Below are 21,191 nucleotides of genomic sequence, written 5' to 3' on the forward strand. Positions count from 1 at the left end.
AAAACCTTCATCTCATTTTTCTGTCAGCATTCACCTGTAGTTGGATCTTTACTTCGGGTTAAGCAGTCTACCAGCAAGGTTTCCCAGATTTTCCTAGTTGGCGTTTTCCACTCCTGCCCTACCCTCATTTAAAATTTGAGACAGGGTCTCACTGTGTAGCTGTGGCTGGCCTGGAACTCCAGTAGACCAGACTGGACTCAAATACACAGAGCACTACCTGTCTCCTGCTTTTGCCTGTCTCGGACTCCAGGTCCTGGGACTGAAAGTGTGGTATTTCACATCAGGCGCTTTCCTCAAGACCACCCTTTCTGTGTCTTCCTGGTTGGCCTTGAACTCTTTATGTAAGCCAAGTTGGCCTCCTCCTTTAGCTACCCAAGTGAAGGGATCCGAGGCCCGCAGCGGCAGAACTTCTCACTGTGGTTTTGATGGACATCTTCCTAATGGTCAGGGATGCCGAGCGTTTTCTCCATGTACTCACTGACCTCTTGTTTGTATCTTTGGACCAGTTCTTCATTATGGATATCATGATAGCTATTAATACCCACATGTGATTTTCATTCTTAACTATTCTGTGGGTTTATTCTGTTGACAATGTTGTTTTGTACACGTATATACTGTATCTTGGTCATTTGCACTGTCTGTAAGTAACCTCTATAATCCCATTCCCTCTCCCTCTGAAGATATTTTTTTCCAAATGTCCCCCTTCTACTTTCATATTCTTTTTTTTTTTTTCAAAAGATTTTTGCTTTTGATGTGTATTTGCCTAATGTACCTGTAGCACATTTGTGTTTGGTGCCAATGGAAGCCAGAAGAGGTCACTGGATTCTTTTGGAACTGTGAGTTGAGTTGGTTGTGAGTAGTGTGTGGGAACAGCCTGTGTTCTTTAAATTCTTTTTTTGTTTTTCAATGACAGGGTCTCATTTTGCAGTCTTGGCTGGCCTGGAACTCAGAGGTCTGTCTGCCTCTGTGCCTCCTAAATGCTGGCAGTTTTTAAAAAATTAATTTTTTATTTATTACAATGTATTCATTTTAAATTTATTTTTTTATTTTGCCTCCTAAATGCTGGCAGTTTTAAAACCTTCAATTAAACATTCTAATGTACTTTATATTTATTTGGGTGTATGTCAAGGTATGCATATGCTCATAGGACAGCTCGTGGGAGCTCTCTCCTTCCATCATGTGGAATCAAACTCAAGTTGTCAGACCTGGCAGCAAGCACCTCTACCCACCGATGTACCTTGAAGGCCCTCTGTAGGGTTTCCTACCTGTCAAATTATATCATCTTTGAACACAGATTAAGGGTTTTTGTTTTTCTAATGAGGCCTTGAACTTGCTGTGTAGCCAAGGATGACCTTGTATTTCTGATCCCCCTGCTACTACATTCCAAGTGCAAGGATTATAGGCATTCACCGTCCTGCCTGGTTAGTCTTATGCAGGAATAGGGCTGCAAGCCAGGGCTTCCTGTATTTTCTCTTCCAATAGAGCCATATCCCCAGCCTATTTATTTACTTACTTGTTTATTGAGACAAAGTTTCATATAGTTCAGGTTGACTTCAAACTCCCTGTAGCTGAGGATAGCCTTGAACTCTTGATATTCTTGCCTGCAAATTCCCAGTACAAGCATTACAGAATTGCACCACCACGCCCAGCCCTTGCAAACAGCTTTTACAGGAGGGGAAAAAACAAAAAACAAAAACCCACCAGCTCTTTGTGTTACACATTCTGAAATTCAATTTAAATTCTTACATTTACCAATTTTTTTCATAGGAGTGGGGAAGTTTTTGGAGGTTTATGGTTGGAAGGCTCTGGGATCCTGCCCTGTAGCTCAAAGTGACCAGCAAGTTAGAGATTAAGAGGCCAGGAACTTGATCTGTGCTTCTGGTTTTCTCTGAAGCCTAGCTGGCAGCCTGGGTATGCCCCAGCCCAGAAGGTAGGCAACTATGTGTGAGACCGACTCGTTCCCTTTCTCAGGTCTCTCAGGCTTTCTTATCTTAGGAAGTGAGGAGTCTGGCTGAATCTCAGAGCGTCCATCTGGATAAAATAAACATCGTGGGTGGGCTAACTTGGAAAAGAACTTGATGAAGTCAGGTTTGGAGGTAGGAGACAGATTTGGAAGTAGGGCACAATTTGTCTTTGTGAGGTGTAGGAGTTGTAGCAAGTGAGACCTGGTCTCAGCCATTAGACTCCTTCCTTCCCACTGAACGCCTAATGCCCAACTCTGACAGCTGCTTGCAGGCCATGCTCTGCTGGCCGGCAGAGACCTGACATACCGTGGGAAAGCAACTGCCCATTATATAGTGGACTGAAGACAGGGAAGAAGGTGTACTAGAACAGCACATAGTTTTGATTCAGTCTGTGATGTGGAACCCATGGATGGGAGGGTAATGGTTAAACTGAAAATCCCAAGGTGACCTTCAGGTCATTATTGACTGTTAAGGACCAAGAGGTCACAAGATTCAGTGAAGTTTTTATTTTCTTCTTCTTCTTTTTAAAAAACATTTTATGTTCATTGGTGTTCTGCCAGCATATGTCTACATTGGATCCCTTGGAAGTGGAGTTACAGGCAGGTTTAAGCTGTCTTATGGGTGCTGGGAATTGAACCCTGGAAGAGCAGCCAGTGTTCTTAGCCACTGAAGAACCATCTCTCCTAACCACTGGGATGGGGAAGCCGGGGTGTTGCTCACTTGTACAATGTGCACCTTGTAGGTGGGAATTCTCTGGGTTCATCTCCAACCCTCTATCCCAACACACAAAAAAGACAGATGTAGTGACGTGGGAGGCTGAGGCCAAAGGACCCTGATTTTGAGGCTAGCAGGGGCTACACAGTGACAGTCTACTAAAAACAAAACCGAAAACCTGTTCTTCCTGAATGAGGCTGATGTCCACAGCTTCATGAAGAGGCAGTCCCATTCAGCGTGTCAATTCAAGCATGTTACCCACTCAAGGTTTTGTTTTTGAGACAGGGCCTTATGTAACCCTGGTAGCCTCCAACTTGGCTGTATAGCTGAAGATCTTGAACTTAAAAAAATGTGTTTGTGTATAAAAACGTGTGCCTCAGTACATACGGGAGAACAAAGGACAATTTGTAGTTAAGTCTTTTTTTTTAATCACATGGGTCCTTGGAATTGAATTCCTCAGGTTGTCAGGATTTGCAGCAAGCACCTTTACACACTGAGCCAATTCAGGCTAGATCTTGAAGTTTTGATTCTGGGATTACAGGTTTGAGCTGCCATGCCTGGCTTTATCACTGCAAAGCGAGTGGTGCTGGGGACCGAGCCCACGGCTTCATGGTGACAGGCAAGTACACTACCAACTAGGCTACATCTTTGGCTCCCAGAAGACAGTTTCAGTTTTAGTTCTTTGAAAAGTATTTATAGGAGCCGTTTCTCCTCACAAAGTGGAACCGTTCAAAGCACTTCTCTCTTTTAGGTACTAATCACATTTTCATCACGGTGGCTCTCATCATCCTTGAGAAATAACTTAAAGGAACAAAGGCTGGCTCACGGCTTGACTAGAGGTTTAGGGTGGAGCAAAGGTGCTTACCATACAGTAGCAGGGAAGGGAAGGGACAAGAAAAGGATGGAACCATGGCATTTAGTCTGCAAGGACATGACCATCAGTGACTTATTTCGTTTCCCCTCTTAGTTTTAACTCCCCCGTGGCACCAAAACCCATTGACTAATCAGCTATATCCCTCATGATCTGGGGGAAATAAGCCCCAGAGCCCTCAGGTTGCAGCAGCTTTTAGCTGAAGGGCCTTCAGGAAACATTTCACATCCAAACCACAACAGAGGGAATCTAACTTTTCAGATGCTATAGCACCCTGCTGTGCAGTCCAGACTAGCCATGGTGTCACTAATCTCCCTGTCTCTACTCCTAAATTACTGGAACTGTATTATGCTCACGAAAACCAAATCTCTTTTGAGGTTTACCTATTCCTGTCAAGTCCTGGGCCTGACTGTCCAACTGGGGGATGCTAACAGACCTTGGATACAGGAGGCTCAGGAGTTCAAGGCCAGACTTAGTTAATACAGGAGCCACTATGACACACCTGAGCATGTGCTCGCGCGCGCGCACACACACACACACGCACCCCAAACCAAACCAAAAAATTTCAAATCAAACCAAGGCTGGGGAGATGGCCTAGCAGTTAAGAACACTGTTGCTCTCAGTGTGGTCTCCAGCACCTACCTCCCTGGTGGTTCAACACCATTTGTAATTTCTGTAACTACAATTCTAGAGCACCCAACACCCTCTTCTAACTTCTGGTGGCACACAAGCAAAACATTGATAAATTAAAAACAAAACCCCGAACACCAGCAAGCTGATTCGGCTGTAGCCCACGCTGCTGTTAAGGACAGCAGGATGCTTCACTCCCCACTACTTTTAACTGGGTCTTGGACATCTTTCTGTGACCTTCAAGCAAGACCAAATGAGGAACTTACAGGCTGACACACAGGGAAGTGGAGGTCATCCTGTCTTTAGCTATAGCTGAAGCAGATGTGGTCAGATACAGCTGCTAGTTTTTCTGGTTATAAACTGTAATATACTTTTCCTCACCCAAGGGAACAAAACTGCCACCTCCCAAGTCCACTCATCACTCAGCAAAGCCAATGTTTACCTGTGATCAGCAGACTAGCCAGGCTTACACAGAATGCATCCCTGTAGACCGTGCAGTATAGACTGAAATGCACCAGGAAAGGGCTGCATAAAACCTGGGTGGCTGGAAGGAGGGTGGCAGAGGTAAAGTAGAGCGAAAACTCAGTGACTGGCACATGCCTGTACTCCCAGCACTTGGAGAGGCCGAGGCAGGCAGATCTCTGCGAGTTCCATGCCAGCCTGGGCTACAAAGCTAGTCCAGGACAGCCAAGGCTCTACAAAGAGACTTTGTTGGAAAAACCAACCAACCAACCAAAAACCCAAAAAACCCTTAGCAACTGCTTTGTCTCCAAAGCAGTGGGTCCAATCAAGAATTGTTTGATTGATTTTAAAAATAAACAAAACCAAAACAACTTTATTTGACAAAAGACAAAAACCAGTTATTTACAGTAGTTTCTTGTTCAAATATTGTTCAATGGGACAACCGTGCTTCTCCAGATTTATCTTACGAGCAACCTAAGCAGAGACTCCTCTATCCCTCAACGCCCCACTATTCCAGGAGGGGGAATGCCAGAATATGTCAGCAGCATGGCTCCCTCCCTCCTCCACTCTCAGTGCACCATGGGGAGAAAAATCCTCATCCCAGTATCACCCCCTACTGTAGGCATCCTGCAGCAATCACGGGATTTCATGGACAGTTGGGGGAGAAGTGGGCAAACAGCGACTTCAGTAAGCTGCCATGTTTAGCCATCCCCAGCAGTGCCTCAAGGATGAGGATACTGGATCCCCTGAAGTACAGGTAGAAGCTAGAGGGAGGCAGGAGACAGAGAGCAAATCTCTCATTCCTACTTGCACAGCAATGGATGGTGCGAAGCCACTCAGGAGAGGTAGGGAAACCTGGTAAGTGTCAAGGGCTCCCTAGAAAGGCCAGAGGGTTCTTCTGCCTTTCTCTGGGACAGGCACTCCAAGTCAGTCAACTCTCAGGAGCCCCTTCTGTGTTCACGACCTGGCAAACTTCAGGAAATTACAGTCAGGGCTCCTCACATCTTCTGGTTATTCAGAACAGAAATATTTTGGTTAATAAAAACCTAGGATTAGTGTTTCTTAGGATATACAAAGATGGGGTATATTGCTGCTGAAAACTAACAAAACAGCAAAGTAAAAAAAAAGGGGGGGAGGGGAGAGATTAAGACCAAGTGTGATGTGTTCCCCAGGAAACTTAGGCAGGCCTCTGCAATTCCATCCTGAAGGGAGGTGAGACAGACACAGCTCCCAGCGTTGGGCCAGTCTGTAGCCACACTAGCCCCTTTCCTCCAGTCTCCTGACCGGCAGATGGCTCACTTCTCCCCAAGCCGGAAAGGCTGGTGCTTGACAATCTGGCCAAGCCCCCAGATCTGAAAAAAGCCGGGGGGTAGGGGAAAGGCACACATACCCAAAACAGAAAGCAAAACACTGCTTCAGTCTAGCTTAACCACCCCAAAATACAATAAAAACGAGTATGTCTCTGGTTTTAGCCATCTCTGCTGTGTCTAATGGCTGTCTGGTTTGGTTGGAGATGGCTGTGGCTTTATCCCCTTCTGTGTTGGTGCAAATTATCCAAACCTGTGGGCATCTTCCTTCTTTTATAATATGGTAAACCAAACCAAGAATCAAACAAGCACTGTAGTCAGAATTCAGCATTGCTGCAGAGATTCTGCTGGTCCCTTATACAATCATCCGGTGCATCGGTGATCACCCCAATTTACCAAGCTCCACCACGTAAGGTGCTCTCTCCCGACACGTGAGCTTCTGGGCCACTGCCGTAACACAAACCACAGCAAAAGGAAAATAAACAATTTGCAAAAACCTAAACATTCACTTGGAGTCGGTTCTGTGACATCTGCTGGACATTTTCCTTTGTCCTTTCAAGAAGTTGGAATGTGCACACCTGCCTCGACCAAAAGAGGCACAGCTTAGGGGCAGCTTGGACCCAGCTCAAGTCTGAACTTGGCAGGTTTCCTGAGCCTGCCTAGGAACGTAGGCTGGAGTGCAGGTGTCCCAGGGCTCTCTGGAGAAGCAGCAGCAGCAACACCATGCCTGGTTCAGGTGCCTTGGTCTCCGCAGAGAGGAAGCTTGCAGGAATGGCAGTCAGCAGAGCACAGGTCCCGAAACAGTGCAGCGCAGGGACACCAGCTGGTGTCTTCTTGCTGAGGACCTCTGGACAGAGATGATCCTGACGCTTGGCAGTGATCCGTAATACCCTCTGTATGAAAGGGAAGTGAACCAGGAACCCGGGGCAGCCGGCCTGAACCCTCAAGCCGCCAGGCTGCAGGTGGCTACTTAGCATTTTCTGAGACTAGAGGGAGGGGAGTGTGCAGTAACGGGGGTGTTGGCTCCTGCTGCTTCTGGAGCTCCATCTCAGCAGCCCTCTGCAGTGCCACCTCCACCAGCAACTGGAAGCTGCTGAAGTCTTCCTTGTCCTGTTCTGGGGGTGTGGGTGGCGGCGTATTGAAGAGTCCACCTGCGGGGCTTCCAGCCTCAGCATTAGTCAGCAGGGTGAGTGTGCTCCCAGGGGTCACTAGGGCCTTGGGGGATTCCAGCTCCACTTGTGGGAAGGAGGCTGCTGGCTTTTCCCCTTGGCCTGAGTGGAGCGGCATGGAGCACACGGACAAGGAGAGCATGTTGGTGGGCGCTGGTACAGACACAGCCAGCAGCGAGGGGCTGCTACCCCTGGGGAGAGCCACATCTGACGCCTTGCCCCCACGACGGGAGATGGTGAACTGGTTAGGGTCTTTGCCATCCTTCCGAAGCATGTCAGGGAGAAGGCGACGTCGGGCATTGATAAACCAGTTACATATCTAGAACAAGTGTTAAAAGAGCCATCAGTTAACTCCATTCAAAAGACCAACCAAGTGCTCACACTGTTCCAGATACCAACACACAGCAGCAAACATCGCAAGATGCTGGCCAGGGAAAGGGTGGGGCAGAGGTGATGGTGCGGAGGACTTGAGGAAACAGCCTGAGGAAGGCTTTTCTACCGAAATCTACAAGACAGCTGGGTGTGGTGTGCCACACTTTAATCTCAGCACTTAAGTGGCAGAGGCAGATACAGGTCCATGAGTTCAAGGCCAGTCTTGTTTAAATAAGAGTTCCATGAAAGCCAGGGCTAAATACTGACACATCTCAAAAGTGGCAACAGTGTGCCTATGAACAAATGCTAAAGGCAGGCATGTGTGGCTGGGCTCGGTGAGGTTAGCCGAGGTCACCTTTTATGCTGAGGATTTAAGATTACTATAGACAAAGGGAGCCACTCACTACATAGACCAGGCTGGCCTCAAACTCCTAAGAGATCTGACTGCCTCTGCCTCCTAAGTGATGGGGTGAAAGGCGAGTACCACCTTCTGGCTTTAGTTTTGTTTTTAGATTGCTGTCTGTGCTTGCGTGCATGTGCGTGCGCATGTACAGGTGTGAGCAGGCGTGCTGTCTGAGCCTGCAGAGGTTAGAGGATAGATAGCCTGTGGGACTTGGTTCTCTCTTTTCATCTTGTGGGTCCTGGAGACTGAAATCAGGTCATCAGGCTTTGTGGCAAGTACCTTTACCCACTAGACCATCTCACTGACCTCCAAGTCCTCTTCATCAGCCCCAGAGGAGGGTTGTTTTGTTGTTTGGTTGGCTGGTTTTCGAGCAGGGTTTGCAGGCCTCCTGACTGTCCTGAACTCATTTTGTAGATCAGGCTGGCCTCCAACCCAGAGACCCACCTGCCTCTGCCTATGGAGTTCTAGGATCAAAGATATGCACTACCACATTCCTGAGGCCCACAGGAGGGTTTTGAGCAAAGGAGTGATCAGTTATGTAGAGAATAGGCTGGAAGCAGGGAGGTGGGAGGAAGAAAATGTTTAATCTGTTTAGTAACTAGTTTCCAGGCTAGGTATGGGTGGCGGGTGTAGCAAGAATGATGCTCAGAGCAGTTGTAGGCCAGAAAGACACACAGAGATACCAGGAGGGCTGTCAGGAGAGGAAATATATCCAAGCAGCACCAGGGCCATGAGGCCTGACATCCCTCATGGTATGCTGTGACATGCTGCAATGCTACACTCTGTCCCCCATGTGTCTGTCCATTTACTTATTTTTGCACTGCCAAGGGTTACACCCATGGTCTTGCTCTTATAGGCAAGTGATGTATCACTGAGCTGATCCCAGCTACTCTGCTCTCTGACCTCTTTGCTGGTGTAATACTAAGAAAAGTACGATGGCCGGTAATCCTGGCCAGGGAATGGCTGTTTGTTTCCTACTATTGCCACTACCGGTCTGAGTCCAGATTCTGGAGCCAGGGCACTAAAACCCTCAACCAACACCACTCTTTCCTGCTCTTCTGTTGTCAGAATGTGAAACTGCTTTTGGGATCTGCTCATCCAAAACAAAACAATAACAAAACACAAGCTAGCCTTTAATCCCAGCTTTCTGGAGGCAAAGGCTACAGAGCTCTCTGAGTTTGAAGGCAGCCTAGTCTACAAAACAAGTTCAGGACAGTCCGGGTTACACAGAGAAACCCCGTCTTGACAACAAGAACAAACCACAAAAAAGACACCCCCCCAACAAGACAAAACCAAAATGCGGAAGAACTCTGCCTTCTCCGTTGTACACTCCCTTCTTCCTGGAGTGCTTTCTTGCCTACCAGTGGACCAAGGCGCAGGCTTTGCGCCTCTGATGCAGATTTCACCAGCCGCCACCACTGACTGAGCACAGTGCACAGCTTCTTCTTCCCCAGTGAAGAGACTTATAGCTCAGCTTGACCAGAGCCAGGGTGTCAGCAGACAGGACCTGGATAAAGTCCCTTCTTTCCAAATCTGTCTCAGGACCCTGGCCCTGTCCCTACAACAGTTGAGTTGCAGCCTCCCACCTTTCCCTCCTCTCGTCTGGGGCTTCCTATTCATCCATCTGTTTGCCTACTATGTGTCAGCCCAGCCACTGGCGCATACTGGGGCTGCCTCTCAACAGTTATGTCCCCTGCCTGAGGTGCTGGCATCTGTCTGGTTGTGCAATGGCGGTAAACAAATGGGTGAATGACCACCAGGACATGTCCAGAAACAGGAAGAAAGGAACAGTATACAAACCTAAGAGGTCTGCTCTCACTGCTTCCTGTTGGCCATGAAGAACCTCCCCAAGTGTCCAGCACACTGCTGCTATGCCACCACCTCATTACTAGCCCAGAAACAAAGAACCAGCGATCACAGACCAGACCCCTGCAACTATGAGCCATAAAAACAAACCCTTAATTAAACTAAATATTAAACCTCAGAGACAGAGCTAATGGGTCTGCCTGAAAGGCTGAGGCTGAAAGGGTAGTAAGGGCCAGGGCCAGCCACACAGCAACAAGGAAGTAGTAGCAACTGCTCACGGGTTATTGAGACAATGAAGCCAGCTATGAATTACATGCCTGTAATTCCAGCACTGGGAGGCTGAGGCAGGAAGATCAGTTCAAGTTTCAGGCCCACTTGGGCTACTTAGCAAGAACCTACCTCCAACAGACAAACTAAAGGACTAACGGGCAGGCTGTGTGTTGTCTGTGTGACCCTTATTACCCAGGAGCCTAGGCAGAGAAAGCAACACGGTAAAACCCCAGGTCCAAGAACAAAGAGACTCGACAAGGAAAAGGGTATGGTGTCTGACCAGCTCAGTGGCAGGGCTTGACCCCACCAGCTGGGAACCCCATGTTGTTGACTGGTTTCACAAGCTGAGTCCTTCTGGCCTATTAGCTCATCAGTGGATGCGTTCAGGGCCTGTAAGAGCCTGTATTAAGTACCAGCTGCTGCAGGAGAGAACAGTCAGGGGTCTCTTCTTCACTTGCTGAGAAGGCTGCAGCAATGCCTCACTCGTCCTACAGTCAGCTTGGTAGGGCAGACCCAGGCTCTTGCAGCCACCTCTGTGGGTGGGAAGAAGGAGGCGAGCTTAAGACCTTTGACATCAGTGTCCTGCCAACCACTCCACGGACATTGTTAAATCTGTGCACAAGCCTGGGGGGTGGTGGACAGTGTCCCCAAAGCCCTACAGAGGAGAGTGCAGAGACAAAGAGGCATGCCTAAAGTCACACTGCTTGGGGTACACAGCTGGCTTCACAACCCCATCTCTTGGTTAGAGAGCTCACCCTTCCCTCACTGCCACAGGGACAGTGAAGTAATTCTCAGAATCTTTTTATAAAAAAGAATTATTATTTACAGGGCTTTCTGCCTACACACCAGATCTCACTATAGATGGTTGTGAGAACTGTGGTTGCTGGGAACTGAACTCAGGACCTTTGGAAGAACAGCGAGTGTTCTTAACCTCGGAGCCATGTCTCCAGCCCCAATCTTCATAATCTTTTTTTTTTTTTTATTTTTTTTTTCTTTCTTTTCTTCTCAATCTTAAGGGTGTCACTCAAACACAAAACTGTTGGATTTCAGACAAGGGGCTAGGGTGCCTATTTAACATATCAAAGGGAACCTGGCCTCCAGGTTCTCCCAGCTCACCTCAGTCCTCATGCCCCTCCCTCTACCCTGAACTTTATAGCGAAAGGGCTGGGCTTCCCCCTCCCCCAGAGGGTCTTTCTCATATAACCCAGAAATTTAGGTCTCTTTCTCCCTCTGCATTTCTCCTTCCCTTTGTGCACTCTCCCTGTCTGCATGGTGATTTCTCTGCTCCAATAAAGCTGCCTTTATATTTCTAGTTTGGCTTGAATTGGCTTATTTCATTGGAGTAAACCTATTACCTCTGAAAAAAAAAACCTCTGCTCCTGACCACCCTCCTTACTTCATCTTCACCAGTGGGACGACACGGGTGGCCATCACTAGTGCAGGTTTGAAGGCTGCAAGTTGACCAGCGAGCAAAAGGAGTGGGCTTGAAACCCTCCCCCACCAAGGGCAGCCAGCCCCTGTCCACCTCCTTCCTACTTCCCTCAGCAGCCTGGAAGGGAGCCTTGTACCTCTCTACCTCTGGAAGTTGGGAGGAATGTAACTGTGGGGAAAGCAAGCCAGGCTTCCTGGGCACCAACTAGGCCAGGACACCCTCTACATGCACCCCACAGTGTGGTGGGCTCCTGTCTTCCCATCCACTACACAGCTGAGGGGGACCAGGGAGTTACCCAGGTGTTATTTATGCAGTGCTTTGTTGGGCAAGCTCGCTACTGACTGGGCCACGTGTTCGGCCCTATACACAGACCCACCCCACCCCCACGCACCATTACTGGGGATTTCGAGCAGGGTCTAGATATCCATACTAGATAGGGTGGCCGCACACCCTACTCTTTGGAGGGACTTAAAAAAAAAAAAAAAAAAGCAATTTTCAACCTGCTTTACAGATTTGGGGCAGACAGGATGAGGTGGAGTTGGCAAGATGTTGATTTGTTTTTACATAGGGTCTCAGGTCGCACTGTGTAGCCCTGGCTGGCTTGGAACGTGCAGCATCTACTTGCCTCCTATCCTTGAGTGCTAGGATTAAAGGCAGGCACCACCATGCCAGGTGTAGTGTGGTTTTCTTCTAGGACAGGGCCACTGTAGCTCAGGCCGACCTAAACTCCTGTAGGTCATAGATGCGAGTGACAGACACCTCCATCTGGCTTTTATTCATGCTTTTAAACAAGGGCTCCAAGAGGCTGTTATCCAGGCTTAGAAGCACCGTTTTATCCCGATGTAACCCGTTCTTGTGAACGCCAACAATCTTTTTTGTTTAAGTAACAATACCACACAGAAGCTCAAAAAATACACAAGACGGCCTTGGGGGACAGGCGACATGTTGCTGCCCGTAGAAGCCCAAGCCTGGAGGACAGGACAGAACGTAAATACAGTGACTGTCTGCAGCGGGGACGGGCCACTCCTCTCGCCTTACCCCAAGGCCTCACTGGAAGAATGGCTAAGCAGCCAGTGAGTTCAGGAAAACTGTCAGAGAAGACTTAGAAAGAGGAGCCAGATTGACTGCCTTCACCATAGTTCACAGGGCCCTCCCGGTGCAGCCCAGGTGGTGGCTAAACTAAGAAATGGCCTCAGAACCCTCTAGGCAGTCCTGTAAACAGGAAACCAGATGAATCTGACCAATAACTTGGGCTTTGACTGTCCCAAGGACCAGGGAAAATCCTCCATAAGAGATTTCTTTTTTTTTTTTTTTTGACCTTATTCGCCCAATTGCCTGGCTCCAGGCAAAACCCAGCAAACCATTTACTTACATGACTCATTGACTTGCTAATGACATGGCCCCGAGGCAAGTTAAAAGGGACAATCAAAAGAAATGCTCCAGGGAGAAAAAACCAGCTTGGCTTAATGCAGATACCTGTTGAGGCCACAGTGAGTTCATTTTAAGCTCTTCCTTCGGGGCAGGAGTACGGCTTAGTGGCAGAATTAGAAAACCTCCTTAAAAGCACAGGCAAATTTGAAAGTAAACACAAAGATGTGTGACCAAGGAGCCACTGTATCTGCATTTTCTATGTGAACATTTCCAACACCGGTTCATTTTCTGCAGTTGCAATTACTTGGCCCTTTCCTGCCAGATACTGATTAAAAAAAACGCCCAGAACAGAGCAGTAACAACAAAGGGAAGTAAGGTCTCTGCTCCCCACAGCCTCAGAACTGTGTCAGCTCAAGGCCCTAATGCACAGACGCCAGATTCTGTGGGAACAGCTGACTCCTTTAGAGGCTGGGGTTCCTGGTCAGAGTAAGGAACGTGGTAATCAGAGTACACAGCAGGAATGTGGGTCAGAGATGAGACCTACTTGTCAACAGGCAGGGATGTCATAGGCCTTCATGTCTTGGAGTGACAGGTGAGCTGTCAGTGGTGACAGGGAAAAGAATGAAATCAAGAAGTTGTATTCCAAGCTGGGCATAGTGGCCCACGCCTGTAATCCCAGCATTCTGAGAGGCTGAGGGAGGTGGATACCTGTGAGTTTGAGGCCAGGTGTCTGCCCACATAGAGTTTTCTAGGACTGTCAGGACTGTATAGACCCTGTCTCAAACAACCAACCAATCAAACAACAAAACAAAACAAGCCACCAAACAAACAAGTAAAAAAGAAAAAGGATTGTATTCCGAGCTGAGGCGGGGCAGACCTTCAGGCCCAGCACTGGAAGGCAGAGATGGCCAGATCTCTTATGAGACAAGGCCAGCCAGCGCGACACAGCAAGACTTTGTCTCAGAAACAAAACCAAACCTTGCGTTCTGTAACCTATAAGGGAAACGTATGCAGGGACTGGAGCTCTCAAAGGAGCCTGAGAAAGAGCAGGGCCTGGCGGAGCTGTCAGTGTTCACACAGGCACTTCAGGTGCCCAGGAGTCTTTGAGAGGAGAGGGGTGCTGCTGAGGGAGTGCCAGATGGTCTCCATGGGCCCCTAACTCTCAGTATACCCACTCCAGAGCAGATGGCCGCCACTGGGATCCAGGAGCTGATACCTGCCCTACACTTGGCTGCAAGCGGAGCTATGGTCCTTGGGACTTCACTGATCCTCTATGAGGATGTCTTGACTTTCTCTTTCCACTCTGACTTGTATAGACAGATGCATCATGTCCAACTATACATCCAGAGCAGGTGGCAAAACACACATGGCCCTTTAGAGCAGTGATGTAGAATTTCACTGCTTTTATATTATTTACTTTGGAAAACTGGTTTTATAGCTGGACGTGAAAGCAAAACTTAATGTTTTTAACCCAGTTTTTATGTTTGTAGTATACGCTTGATGTGATAATAAACATGACCAAAGTTAACATCATGAAGGGAGGCAGGGCCACAGTAGCTCTTTTGTGCGGTGCTGGGGAACCCTGCTCCGTGGTGTGCTAGGCCAGGAAAAAAAAGTGTCAGTACATCTCTCATCTTTGAGAGACAGTGTCCCTGACCAGAAGCAGTTTCAATAAAGTGTGACAAGTGGCCTGATGGGCCAGGGGTGAGGGGCTGTGGGGATACACTGCAAAGGCTCCAAACAGGCTGCAGGTCAGTGTTTGCAAGAGACAAGTGCTTGATGGGGGAAGCAAACGAAGGGCAGGACTATGCCTGGATGTTCGTAGCCAAGCTGGTACCAGTCCCACGAAGGACTGGGAAGGAAGCAAGGAAGCGGGGGTGTTCTGAAGTCTGGACCCCATCTGACAACAGTGGGGTCCCCGGAGTGTGTCTGTGACATGATCAGATTTGTACTTCTGTGACTGAAGGATAAGGGCTGGAGACAGGGGACCAGCAGAGGCTGTCTAGGCAGTTCTGCCCTCAAGTTCCTGGCCTTTTGTTTTTGCCTCTAGAGCCTCTAAGTTCACAGACTGCTTTCAGGGGGTCCTGATGGAGGCCTCAGGCTCAGTGTTACCCTGCGTCTGTCTCTGTTGCATCGATCCTTATACCCCATCCCCGGACTAGATGTTCCTTGAAGGTATCCTAAAAATAGAAGGTGGGCCTGGGAGACACCCAGGAGGTAAATATGAAATATTCCACGCTGCAGGACACCCTGGCTCGGAGCTCCTGGAGGAGGAGAACAAGAAGAGCAGAAGACAAGCACCCCAAACGGTGTCTGAATTCTTGAGAATGCTCTAAACCTTCTTCCCATGTCAGCTGATGAAATAATGAGGCTCAGAGAGACAGCAGCAGCTTGGCTGAAGTCCAGAGTCCTCTTGTGGCGGGTGTGGGGGGTGGAGTGCCAACCAGGTCTCGTAATTTGAGTCTAGACCCTGTCTCAAGACTTGGGTTAACCACCTCCTAGAGGACAGAAGCTAGGTCACAGGAATTTTATAGGCTGGCTACTTACCTCATCCTTCCTGGAAGCAGGAACAAGAGGTGGGAAGCCTGGGAAGTGGCCGGATCAGGTGAGAAAAGGGAAGGAAGGAAGGTGCAGGCCTGTGGTAGAAATGGGAGGAAGGACAGAGGAGAGAGCAGGAGGAGGCCTATTGCGTCACGAAAGCAAGACAGGGGCAAGTCTCTGGTCTAGGCTGAGGGCCTTCTGCATAAACCTGTAAGGGGGTTAGGGGGTAACGGCCAAAGGAAGCCCAGAGTACTGGCAGGTCAGCATCATGGAAGCAGCACGCTCCTGCCGCTTGACAGGACAAGTGAAGAGAGATGGGACCTGGAGAGCAAGCACCTCAAGTGTGCCCTGTATGTGGCTCACAAAGGACCTTTTGTGTCCAGTTCAAACCGTGTTCCTCATGACAGTTCCCGGCCCAGAAGAATGTGTGGCCACCCCCCCTTCAGAGGGCTGGGATCACAGGTGTGTACCAACTTGTTTATCTCTATCTCCATTTTTGTTTGTTCCCTGGTTGGTTTTTTTCAAGACAGGGTTTCCCTGTGTAGTGTCTTGGCTGACCTGGACTCATTTTGTAGACCAGGCAGGCTGTCCTCCAACTCACAGAGAGCCGCCTGCCTCTACCTCCCCGGGTGTGGGGATTACAGGCATGCGCCACCATGCCCCGGTTTCTAACTCAATCTTTTTTTTTTTTTTTTTTTTTTTTATGTGCATCAGTGTGAAGGCGTCAGGTCCCTTGGAATTGGCGTTATAAACAGTTGTGAGCTGCCATGTGGGTGCTGGGAATTGAACCGGGGTCCTTTGGAAGATCAGACAGTGCTCTTAACCACTGAGCCATCTCTCCAGCCCCTCATTTTTAAACATTATGTAACTTAAAAAAAAAAGTACGGGCTGGAGAGATGGCTCAGAGGTTAAGAGCACTGGCTGCTCTTCCAGAGGTCCTGAGTTCAATTCCCAGCACCCACATGGTGGCTCACAACCATCTATAACGAGAACTAGTGCATTCTTCTGGTATGTAGGGATACATACAGACAGCACATTGTATACATAATTAAAAAAAAAATTACTCCTGGGAGTATGTGCACCTGCAGAGGCAAGAGGCCCTTGGATCTGCTGGAGCTGGGGTTACAGAGGCTCTGAGCTGTATGGGCGCAGAGAATTAAACATGGATCCCACGGGAAGAGCAGGAAGTGCTCTCAACTCCTGGTCACCTCCTCAGTCCCTTCAACTTACTTTTCTAACCACACTACAGAACCCAACTGTCCTGCAACCAAGTCTTGTTCCGACGGAGCTGCACCCCTGAACCTCAGCTACTCTGCCTTCTCACCTTCAAGGTCAGCAACAGAGACACTAATAACGCCTCATCCACTCACAGGTGCCAAGCCTCAAGGGCAGCTGCAGTGACCTCATTTCACTGTCTTCCCTCGGGGCCAGAAGGGAAAGGTTTCTCTTCTCATCCCGGCCATGGCCACGGGAGTCAGGGACAGGGCCGGAGACTGGTGCTGGTCCCCGCTTACCTGCAGCACTGAGAGGTTGGTCTGCCCCGAGAGGCTGAGCTTCTCCTGCTCGGAAGGGTAGGCGTTGTAGCGGTGCACGTAGAGCCAATCTCGGAGGATCTTCACCGACTCCTTGGGCAGGTTGCCCCTGCGCTTCCTCTTACCGGCCAGTGACAGGAGGCCTTCATCCTCACCTAGGTCGCTGTCCGACATGGTGTGTAGGGGCTAGGCTGGACCCCTGGGGACCCTGGGCAAGTGACAAAGGGGATGGGGAGAACATTAGCACTTCATGCCCCTCTTCCTTGGTCTGCTAGTGAGTTCACCATCACAAACAGGAGTCACAGTTCCAAATCAGTTGAACCTGAGCGAGCTAGATGGATGAACCCTAAACGCCACCAGTTCATGGAACAGAGAGGGACTACTGAAACATGGGTGGCACTTCTTTCAAAACCAGAACAGGACTACAAAGAACGGTATGGCCCAGGCAGATCTTGAAGCCACGATCCTCCGGCCTCTGCCTCCCCAGCATCAGTGCTTGAATTCTGTTTTCAGGCCGCCCTATTACCTCATTTAACTCATGTGAAAGCCCATGGAAAGGAGAAAATTGCCAGCTCACCACCAGCTGGCTACTCAAGAGAAACGTACACCTGGTGCCCTGCCACCTATGCACAAATGCTCACAGCAGCCAAAAGGCGGACACCATCGAGAGACCTTCAACACACGGCTAAGTACACGAGTCACTTGGTCACAAAAAGGAGTACAGTTGGGTTGGAGAGGCTAAGGGGTTAAGAGCACAGGCTGCTCTTCCAGGAGACCTGGTTCACTTCCCAGCACCCACATGGAAGCTCACAGCCATCTGTAACTGCAGCTCCAGGGAATCCAATGCCTTTTGGGGGCTCCCATGGGCATCCATGTGGTGTGTATATATACATGCGAGCAAAACATTCATACACAGAAAACAAAATGAACACATTAAAAAGGGGAGGGTACACTTCTGATGCTTGCTATGACATGGATGGACCTTGAGTAACGCTAAAGGAAAAGAGGCCAAGTCATCAAAGGACTGTATGTCACCATATATTACAGAATGCCCACCACAGGCTGCTCTACAGAGAGCTGGTCAGCAGTTAATTAGGGGTGGGGAGGATAGAAGGATACTGGCCCTTTTTTTATTTATTTACTTCAAAACTTTATGATATTCTTTGATCAAAGTATTTTCCTATTTTCTTCTTATTCTTTCCCCTCCCATCAAATCTCTTCTCTCCCCCTCCTTCCCAAGATTTTATTTTATGCCTGTAGATGTTCTGCCTAACATGTCTGCGCACACAATATATCCAGTGTCCTGGGAACCCAGAAGAGGGAGGCAGATCCTCTGAAATTGAAGGTGCGGACACTGTGAGCTGTGTCTATGCTGGGAATGGAACCCAGGCTCTGCAAGAGCAGGTGCTCTGAAACCACTGAGCCGGTTCTCCAGCCTGACCCCTCCCCCCATATCTGCTCTTACTTTAAAAGTGAATTTCTGGAGCTGGAGGGGTGGCTCAGCACTTAAGAGCATCTGCTGCTCTTACAGGAGGCCTGGGTTGCATTCCCAGGGTTGTAGACCCACGTGGAGGAACACAACCACCCATAAATCCAAGGGGTCGGATGTCGTTTCCTGACCTCTGAGGTGCACCAACATACATGAAGGCAAAACACTCATACACATTTAAAAAAAAAAATTCGTAAAAAAGGGAAAGAGTCCCATCTCTTAGCATTCATTATAAAGTAGGGTTGGGGTAGTTTTCCTTCCAAGGCCCAGAGGTAGGTCTGGAAACTGCTCGCTGTGGTCAGCAGCCAGTGTGTAGTGCCGGGACAACTGAGTCGGTCCTATGGTTGTTTTACACCTTCTTCCTTGGTCCAGCCTCTGACCTGGTCCCAGACTCAATCTCAGAGTCCAGACCAACGAAGTGTGGCTTTGGTCCCTGCTTTAACTCCCACTCTGAACTCGAAGCCCTCCTTCCCCAGTCAATGAAGGAAGGTTTCCGCCTAGGTAACTCCTATCAGCTGCTCCTCCTGCAGACAAAGTTCCTGTTCACAAAAGCAAAAGAAATTTACATTTTAAAAGCACAAGTTCTAGGCCAAGGCTGTGCCAGACTCTGCAGGCTCCTCCCTTCCCTGCCTTTTAACAGCTCCCCAGCAGGCCTAGCCAACAGACTCTGGCATCTCCCAGGTTTTGTTTGCAGGCCTTGGGCCTGAGCCCAGATCTCTAAGCTGGCTAAGCCAGACTTTCGAGGGAAGGGTCTACCTTCAGCCAGGCCACCTGGAGGTGAAACAGGCACCGCTCTGAGGTTCTGTTTCCTCAGAGTGAGAATCACAAATGGGGCTTCTGAGGGCAGACATTTCAGCCTCCGGGACAGCTGGGACACCAGCTCTGGGAGGCAGCCCCGGCAGTCGCGGTGGTAAGTTTACTGAAGGTTATCTTTCTAAATTCCACCCTGGCTGCCAGCCAGAACCCAGTCTTCAGAGTTCCCGGTGTGGGGCCAAGGAGGAGCCCTCAGCGGGGACGTCCTCCGCCTCTGGGTCCTGCACCCCAGGCCTGGCCTGCAGGTCTCTCACACACGCCTCCCAGGAATACCTCGATATCCCCCGGGAAAGCCGAACCAAGCTAAGATCACCTACCCGACCTGCTGCTTACATCACACAAGTTCCTCGAGTTTTACAAACACACACACACGCATACACACACACAGCTTTCCACCCCACACCTAAGACCAACGACTACAACGACCCAGGAGACTAGCCTAACTCCTGCACCCGCCCACCCACGAACTCCAAGTGACCTGCCCACCCACGTTCTCTCCGACCGAGGAGCACGCACGTCATCACAGCCGCCATCCACACGAACCGGGTTCCTGGAGGCACCCCTTGGACACCGCACCCCAGGCAATCTCCTCACACTCCCACCACGCCATCTGCAGCCACTCCCACAGGAACTTTCTGACAACTCTCCCAGCTCCGGAGACGCTCCCCCGCGCCGCGCACGGGGGCCGGAGTTCCCAGCAGTTCACACAAAGCGCGCAGCCTCCCCCCCCCCCCCCGCGGCCCAGACGCCGCGGAGCACATGGCTCACGGGGCGCCGACGAATCGGCCGGCTCTCGGGGCACCCTCACCCCCCGGCCCCCACCCGAGGCACGGTACGCGCAACAACTCCCCTGCAGGCCCGCTCCCCGCCGCCGGGGGCTGGAGGGGGGGGGTGAGCTCTGCACGAAAGAAAACTCACGTGTCCATTCCGAGACAGGAAAAAGTTTAGTTCCCAAGCACTTCCCCGGTCCTCAGAGCGGGCTGACTCTTGGGGCGCGGGGCCGCCCGAGCGTGCGCGCTCGGCTTTGTGCTTCGAACTCGGCCCGGAGGGGGAGGGGAAGGGAGGGGGCTGGGCTCCAACCTCCGCACCGCTCCCCCACCCCAGCCCTGCGCCCGGACTCCATGTTGGCCGCCCCCCTGCACCGGGGACGCGCACGGCCCCCGCGGGCCGCTCGGCCGCCCCTCGCCCGGCCCCGGCGGCCCGGCGCGCACAAACTTTCTCCGCGTCGCCGGCCCCACGCGCCCCACAGCCTTGGCCCGCCCGGGAGTGACAGATGCCTCGGAGACAGACTTTCCTTTGTTCCAAAGGAAAGGGGAACTCGCGCGGGCTCCCAAGCCCTCCCCGTCGGGGCCCCGCCCGCGGCCCCCACCTCCAGCTGTCACTCGGCGGCCCCCGGCCCCGCTCGGCCGCTGTGCCGGTGGGGGGGCTGCCGGCGGTTAGCAACGTGCACTTTTGAAACCAAACAAACCCGCTCCCCGCGCGCTCACCCCGCTGCGGGGCAGCGGCCGTCCTCTCCCAGGCTGGGCTCTGGGGGACCCCCCTCCCGCCAAGGACCCCGAACGGGACCCCCCCCCCGACATCCCGCGCCAGCGCTCCGCGCTCCGGCCACACACACACACACACACACACACACACACACACACACACGGGCTCACACACCCACTGTCGCACGCGCCGGGACGACGCCCCCTCCCCCGCCCTGCCGCCCCAAGAAACTTTTCAAGTTGTCCGCGCGGCCTCCCCCACCGCGTCTCCAGCCCCCCCGGGGTCCCGCACTCACCTCAGCCGGCGGCTCTCCGGCCCACGCGGCCTCGGCGGGGTGCGGGATGGCCCGTCCGGGACGGGGGGCGCCGGGAGAGCGCGCCGCGTACCTGCCGGGTCTGACACCCGCCTGACAGCTCGCGGCTGGAAAGCACCTCGCGACCTGACGTCAGATCCCCTCTCCTCCCGGCGCGCCCGCCGCCCCCTCCCCCACCGCCCCGAGGCAGAAACAAACTTTGTGCGGAGCGTGGCCAGCTACGCCCACCCTCGGGGGCGGGCCCGCG

At 50.9% G+C, this 21,191-nt stretch overlaps 1 protein-coding gene across 3 annotated transcripts; it reads right to left on the reverse strand.

Moving 5' to 3' along the window:
- Positions 1 to 4,985: 4,985 nt before the first annotated feature.
- Positions 4,986 to 21,101, reverse strand: Tgif2 (TGFB induced factor homeobox 2). 3 transcript variants are annotated; one of them, XM_021650980.2, is made up of 3 exons: positions 20,927 to 21,101; positions 16,827 to 17,052; positions 4,986 to 7,436 (listed from the first exon to the last, which is right to left on the reverse strand). In XM_021650980.2, exons 2-3 carry the CDS (start codon positions 17,016 to 17,018, stop codon positions 6,915 to 6,917), a joined length of 714 nt encoding a protein of 237 aa, XP_021506655.1. In that variant the 5' UTR covers positions 17,019 to 17,052; positions 20,927 to 21,101; the 3' UTR covers positions 4,986 to 6,914. The 3 variants fall into 3 exon arrangements, with proteins under 3 accessions (XP_021506655.1, XP_021506656.1, XP_060238927.1); XM_021650981.2 differs by lacking the exon at positions 20,927 to 21,101 and adding an exon at positions 20,065 to 20,402; XM_060382944.1 differs by lacking the exon at positions 20,927 to 21,101 and adding an exon at positions 19,663 to 19,847.
- Between the last annotated feature and the right edge of the window lie 90 nt (positions 21,102 to 21,191).

The sequence above is a fragment of the Meriones unguiculatus genome, chromosome 4 (genome assembly GCF_030254825.1).
Source record: "Meriones unguiculatus strain TT.TT164.6M chromosome 4, Bangor_MerUng_6.1, whole genome shotgun sequence".
Taxonomy (NCBI): domain Eukaryota; kingdom Metazoa; phylum Chordata; class Mammalia; order Rodentia; family Muridae; genus Meriones; species Meriones unguiculatus.